The 7,209-nt window shown below is 38.0% G+C and overlaps 1 protein-coding gene across 1 annotated transcript; it reads left to right on the top strand.

The window, feature by feature from the left end:
* The first annotated feature begins 1,361 nt into the window (after positions 1-1,361).
* On the top strand, positions 1,362-6,909 carry Llph (LLP homolog, long-term synaptic facilitation factor). Its single transcript, XM_047547956.1, has 3 exons — positions 1,362-1,641; positions 2,472-2,683; positions 6,535-6,909. Exons 2-3 carry the CDS (start codon positions 2,479-2,481, stop codon positions 6,711-6,713), a joined length of 384 nt encoding a protein of 127 aa, XP_047403912.1. The 5' UTR covers positions 1,362-1,641; positions 2,472-2,478; the 3' UTR covers positions 6,714-6,909.
* Positions 6,910-7,209: the final 300 nt, after the last annotated feature.

The following is a 7,209-nucleotide window of genomic DNA, read 5'->3' as shown; positions in this document are numbered from 1 at the left end:
GGATTACAGTTTCCCAAACACAGTGGTTTGTTTTCCTTTACTTTGGATATATTCAGCAAAGTGCCTACTGCAGAGTTTATACTTGAATGTGGGCTTATGGATTTTTAAATATGCTAGGGCCATTTATTGTTAGAACTACATTTGCACAAACTAAGCAAGTAAGAACATTTTTCCATAACATAGTCCATGATTGCTTTATAAAGTATTTGTAATGCTGAATTGTGACGTGTATTTTAGAGCAACAATTTTCATAATAGGTTCAGTTATTTTTACTTTTGCAAAATTTCTACTCAAAAGCCTTTGCCTGGTATGTTAAGCAAGATGCAGTCAATTTAGACTATCTAAAAGGGAGCTCTCTCTAGTTTAAAATGCAATATGCTCATACATTTCCGGGAGATGTAGCTAAATCCGAATTTGAAAAACGAGGCATACAGTTAACATAAGATAGAAACTCATTGCTCTTTAAGCATTTAATCTTCCATTTAAAGAAACTAGGTTTCCCAGGCAATCATCCTTTTTTTAATATCCCATGAATTTTTCAGCTCAATGTTAAAAAAAGCTTGTTCTATTCTGAATTTAGCAATTTGCATACCACAGTTTCATAAATTAGGACACAAATTTAAAGAATAAAAGGTGCCCCAAATTGTCTTACATAAAACTCTACTAACCACCAGACGGAATTTAGTAGGTTATCATCAAAGACAATTCCTTTCTTGTTTTTTGGTACATGTAATAAGTCTCTAAAAAACACTGATTACAAATAGTACTGGTTAGCTACATGTTTGAAACTACGTGGAAAAGGGGCCACCATTTTTTGAGCTCATCACCTACCCATGAGATTGTATTATGTACAAAGAAATCCAAACTCTTAACACCATGTTATTACAAATGTTCTAACCAAAAATACAACACAGACCTGTGTGGTTCTAATGCCCATACCATAAGAAGTATACCTTAATAACAGCACTGTTCATGAGCTCAATGTCCTAGGCTTAGCACTGTGCCTGGTATGTAAGCGTTCAGACAGGTAAACATCAGTTGAAGTGAAACGGTTAAATTTTACACTTTAAATTCTCCTTTGGAATAGGATTACTTTCTGATTTTGGTGACACCTTTGAGATATAACTGACAATAAGCTGCAAGTATTTAAAGTGTACAGTTTGGTAAGTTTTGACATACGTGTACGTCCTTAAGATCATGAGCCATGATGGGAGTTTCCAGGCTGCAAATATAGACGTTCTCAATACGATCTCAGAAAGTACACGTGATCTAGGATGATTAACTATGTATCTTGAGTACCCGGGGACGGTGAGGTCGACTTTAAAGGTCGGCTCCGATCTCCTATCTGACAAGCACGGTCCCCTGCCGGATTCACTCTGTGATAGAGTCTTGGGGCTGACATGCCCGCGCCGCGGAAGCAGGTTACACGCGGCAGGACCCCCGTCTGGAAGGCTGTTTCGAATTCTCTAAATCTGGCTTCTATGCCGGTAAGGGACCCGCCAACGTTCAACATCTAAAGCAGAAAGCTCGTCAGCGCCGGCCCCGCCTCCAAGGCGTTACCGGACGTTTAGGATCCCGGCGTGCACTGCGCTCTCTCGGGCCGGAAGGCGGAAGTTGTGGTCGGCGTGCTGCTTACAGAAGGTGGTCTTGTGGGTTTATCGGTTGTGGGTCGGTTCCTCCGGGGTCCAGTGGGGTGAGACTTGGGGCTCGATTCTGCTGCCTGTGGAAAATTTCGTGCCAAGCCTTGACCCTCTTGTGCCAAGTTTGACCACTCCGAGGTGGAGAGGCAGGACTCGGTCAAGGGCGCGGGTCCCCGGCTCCTGATGGTGGCCCTCGATTTCTCGTTTTCTGTGTAAAACGGAGCCTTCTCTTGTCAGTCAGTCGTGCTAAGTTTAACTTTGGCCCTAAAGACTGTTTCCGCAACCCTGTATGCTGTCCCCGTGCTGGGCTTGGGTCGTAGACAAGGTAGCCTAGTGGGTCTGTGCTTGCTGGCATTCAAATCATTCAGCCTTGACTCTACGCAGACGGCTGTGCGCTGAGGGTCAATGGTGAATACGCTCTACGTAACATCCACTTTCCTGGTGCCTGCATTCCATTGGAGGGTGATGTTTGTAAAAGTAATTTCGTAATTAGTAAATATGAGTTGGTGATGCTTTTTTACATTTGGGGGGAATTAAATTGACTTTGTTTTGTAAGGAAACTAAGGAGATTTCAGAGTTAACTTTTTATACAACTTGCCGTTGACCACAGGGAGTTTGATTTAACATTCTTAATTACTTATTTAGTGGCAATAGGAGCCATATTGATCCACACCTAAGTTGCACATTAAGCTATTGTAAATCTTTAGTAAAGAGTTATTTTCCATTTGCTCCTGTTTTGTAGAAATAACTGTTGGTTTGATTTCCCAAGGATTTGCCTTTTTTTGGTTTTAAATAATTTGCTTTTGGATATATGTTTTTGTTAACTGCCAGGTAAAAGATGGCTAAAAGCTTACGTAGTAAGTGGAAAAGGAAGATGCGTGCTGAAAAGAGGAAAAAGAACGCTCCAAAAGAGCTCAACAGACTTAAAAGTATTCTCAAAATAGGCAGTGATGTTTTAATGAAAGATGTTGAAGAAATAGCAACTGTGGTGGTACCCAGACATTGCCAAGGGAAAATGCAGTGTGAGGTGAAAGATGAAAATGGTGAGTTTATGTGTTTCATTTTTTAAAAAATTAAGTTTCCTTTTGTGATTTTTTTTTTTTTCCTTTTTTAAATTGTCCTCTGCCTGCCTTCAAATCTGCTCCCCTACACACCTTTGGTGCCTGTGTTTATTATTGAAGGCTATATTGCTACAAGAAATTCTCTGCTAAACTATTTTAAAACCAGTTCATGTGAATAGACATGATGTGGATTTTCAGGGTGGATCTTTGGTGATTATATAATAGCTTGAGTGTCTCAGGAGTAGACAGTACCATGGGGGACAAATCTAGACTTCACCTGGTTGGAATGGTGCACAATTCAGTCAGAGTCCCCACAGGATAGAAAGGTCTTTGCAAGATCACCATACTATGAGTCCTGTGCACTTAGACAATTACCCAGAAGATCAATTTTAATTTATTTTATTTCAACAAATTCCAGGGACCTCTGTGTCTTAACCATAGTCTTAAGGTAGAGGCTGTATATAATGCTGGGTTTCAGCAGAGCAAAACGTTTGTTGAATCTCACATCTTAATGTACGAATTTGGCAGCAAGCTGAATTAAGAATTCACGGCATCTGTACTCTTGAAGTATGTTTATGTGGTATCTTGTGGTCAGAGAAGAGAGCAGTATTCTTCAACCTTAAAGTTCTGTAAGTTTCCTTTCCTATTCTTCAAAATGACTATTTTTAAATTTTCTCTTTCTACTCAATGCCTCTCCCTAAAGTATATTATTCAGTAGCACTTAGTACATACACAGTTTTATGCAGCCATCACCTCTAGTTCCAAAACATTTTCATCACCTAAAAAGAAACCCTGTACCTATTAAAGTCTCTCTTCCACTTCCTTGAACCCCCAGCCTCTGACAATCACTAATGTGCTTTCTGTCTTTTTGGATTTACTTGTTTTGAACATGCCATAAAAATGGAATCATACAGTATGCCATCTTTTATGCCTTACTTTTCATACTTAGCATAATTTTGATTTTCACCTACATTGTAGCATGTATCAATACTTACTTCCTTTTGAAGTTGGGATGATAGTCCACTTTATATGCTGTATTTCATTTATCCATTCATTGGTTAACCAGCATTTGGTTGCTTCTACCTCTCACTATTATGAATAGTGTTGCTGAGAACATTTGTGTATAAGTTTTTGTTTAATACCTGCTTTTGGTTCTTTTGGGTATATACTTATAAATGGCAGTGTTGGGTCATATAATTCTTTGTTTACTCTTTCCTACCTAAGCCACATCATTTTACATTCCTACCAGCAATGGATAGGGTTAGTGTCCCATGATTTGTATTTGTATTTCCCTAATGACTAATGAAGCCAAACATTTTTCCCTGTATTTATTGGCTATTTGCTTATCTTCTTTTGAGAAAAGTCTATTCAAATCTTTTGCCTGTTTTTTAAATTTGTTTTGTTTTGCGTTGTAGGAATTCTTTTAAATTTCATATGCCAGGTCCCCACACACTCCTGAGTCTCTTGAATTGATCCCGTAATTTTCTTTTCTCTCCTTTTTGTTTTTTCTTTTGTTACACTCTGTAATTTCCTCAACTTTATTTTCTAGTTCTTGTGTTACTATTTAATGTTACTATCAAATTTTCATTTTCAAAAGTTTTTTTTTCCTTATACTTTTCCATTTTATAATCTCTTGTTCTTAGTGGCTATATTTCTTCTTTAGTATCCCTGAGGGTATTAAATACAGTTGTTTTTGAAATTCAGATCTACTGTATGCATCATCTATCTTCTTTGGGAGTTCTCATCTCATCCCCACCCTTCCATTCCTTTATTTTTATCTCTATCTCTATATTAGAGGTTAATCAGTAGTCATTATTAGTATTTAAGTGAGGCACTAAAATGATATTTGGAAGCTGGAATGGGTGAAGGCATGGTGGGGAGGTCCTATCACCTGCTAGACCTGTAAAGTAATTGAAAGGGCCATAAGAGGTCCTGTTAGGAGATCTCCTGTGTCAGAATTTGTGTCTTATCTTTTTTCTCTTCATCCTCAGAGAAGCATTCTCTCATCCATTTCCTGCCTAGGGAATGTCTGGATGCCCTCATTATTGGAGTATTGTAGGAGCTAAATGGGGACAGGACTGAGAGTGAGGAGAGTCCCACTTTGTATTCATTATGGTTCATTATCACTGCCCTTAAGTTGATGTTTCTCCTTATTTCTCTTCTTTCAACTGCCTACCCAGTATCTTAAGCCACAAAACTAGTAGTCATCCTTGATCCTGCTTTCTTTTTTCCTCCATAACTAAACCCTTAGCAAGTCTTATTTAATATTCTAAAATTGCAGCAGAATCTGTATTTTTCCTGCTTTCATCTCAATTCAAATGATCGTTGTTATGGTTTGGATGTGAGGTGTTTTCCCCCAAAAGCTCATATGTGTGACAGTGCAAAAAGGTTCAGAGAAGAATTGGTTATAGGAGTGTTAACCAATCAGTGAGTTTTTGCCCTAATCAGGATTAACTGAGTGCCAGTTGAAGTGGTAGGGTGTGGCTTTGGGGTATTTATTTTGTATCTGGAGATTGGAGACTCTCCTCTACTTTCTGATCACCATGTGAACTGCTTCTCTCTCCCACACTCTTCCACCATTATGTTCTGCCTTACCTCAAGCCCCTAGGAATGGAGCGGGCCTTCTATGGACTAAGACTCTTACTCTGAAATCGTGAGTCCTTGTATAAACTTTTTTTCCTTTAAAATTGTTCTGGTCAGATCTTTTAGTCACAGCAGCAAAAAAGCTGAGTAAAACAACTGTCATCTCTTGCCTATACCATCATAGTAATCTTTTTGCTTTTGTCTTCTTCAGCTTTTTCCCTTCTGATTTATCTCCTACATATTACCCAGTGTGATCTTTTTAGAATATAAATCAGATTATATCACTGGCATCCTTAAAACCTTGAATCTTCTGTGTTCTTAACAGAACTTACCTACAATAATCATTCAGTCACTAATTATTGAGTGACTATTAAACATCAGCACTATTCTAGGCAGTGAGGAAATGATGACTATTGAATATAACATCAAATAGTAGAGATAATAGAAGATCTTGTATACCATGGTTAGGTCCATGAGAGGGACATTCTGGGCATGATCCTTACCAGTAAATAAGATTAGTGATACATATACCATAACATAGTTGCATGGAACTTCCTGCCAAGTTCCCAGTTATTAGAGCTGGGTGTCTGTTACCTGAGCAGAAGTGTGGCAGCCCCAGGATGTGTTCAGGTCTTTCTTCTTTGTTTATGCTTATGTCTGTTACCATATCTCTGCTGTTAAACCACTCTATTGAGGGCATTGAAGTTCTTTCTGAGTTCATTAGGATTTAATTCATGTTCATAAGTAATAGCCAGTCATTCCTCATCATTTACTTGTAAAGCCTGTCCACTAAAAGTATGGATGCACCTCTTACTGCCTTAACTATCTTATGTAACTCAAGGAATCACTTAAAAATGAGAAGTATTCTTAAAATTCACATGTGCTCAGAACCATACATTTACCCACTAATTCAGTAACTCAAAGCCATAAATCCTAAATGTTTCCTATTTGACTTTATTATTCCAAAGCACAGTCAAGACAACATTCTTTAGAAAGTTTCTCAGTAAGTAGAGAGTGCCCATAGTTACAAACACTTTTTATATCATTCATGATTATAGTAACATATAGCATGTGTCTAATCCCATCAAGCTTGCTGCAAGGAGTTTTGAGTGATAGCATTCTAGAAATAAGTTTTTTCTGTAGTTTCAGACTGCCTTCAGTTCTGTTAGGCTCAGTGCATTCATGTGCTTTCACAGGGTTATTTTTACACACATAAGTGTTAATAGTTTTTCCATATTTTTTTTATTCAGATGACATGAAAATGGAGACTGAGATTAAGAGAAATAAAAAGACTCTTCTAGACCAGCATGGACAGTACCCAATATGGATGAACCAGAGGCAAAGAAAAAGACTGAAGGCAAAGCGAGAGAAAGGAAAGGGGAAGAGCAAAGCAAAAGCAGCAAAGGCAGCAAAGGGTTTGGCCTGGTAGACCCTTAAAAACTTGAAAAATTCCACATGGGACACATTTTTGATTGGAGAATGTATACCTTGTTTTTGACTCTCACTAAATGAAAACTATTTGTTTTCATATTTTAAATTAATCTTTTTTTCTTTAAACCCAGAATAACCCCTCAAGATTGTTTTGGGAACTCAAATAAAATATTTTCTTTGGTAAATGAAAACTATATTGATGTTTTAATTGGTTGTCATTCAATATCTAGATACTATCAGACATCAAAATCCTGTCAAGAATTAAAGTGGTTGACCAGGTATGGTGGCACATGTGTGTGATCCCAGTGACTCGGGAGTCTCAGGCAGGTGGATCACAAGTTCAAAACCAACCTCAGCAATTTAGCAAGGCCCTAAGCGACTAACTCCCTGTCTCAAAAATTAAAAGGGATGGGAGTGTAGTTAGTGGTTGAGCACCCCTGTGTTCAATCCCTGGTACCAAAATAAAGAAAAAAAAAATCAATGTGGTTATAATT

Source organism: Sciurus carolinensis, chromosome 4, assembly GCF_902686445.1.
Source record: "Sciurus carolinensis chromosome 4, mSciCar1.2, whole genome shotgun sequence".
In the NCBI taxonomy this organism is placed as follows: Eukaryota; Metazoa; Chordata; class Mammalia; order Rodentia; family Sciuridae; genus Sciurus; species Sciurus carolinensis.
Note: the sequence above shows the minus strand (reverse complement) of the source record. Positions and strands in the feature narration are given on the sequence as shown.

What these genes read in the sequence shown, in the direction of transcription:
- Llph (XM_047547956.1), top strand. Translation starts at nt 2,479, where the DNA reads ATGGCTAAAAGCTTACGTAGTAAGTGGAAAAGGAAGATGCGTGCTGAA. An exon ending in TGAGGTGAAAGATGAAAATG is followed by an intron (nt 2,684 to 6,534) that starts GTGAGTTTATGT and finishes TTTTTTATTCAG; the next exon opens with ATGACATGAAAATGGAGACT.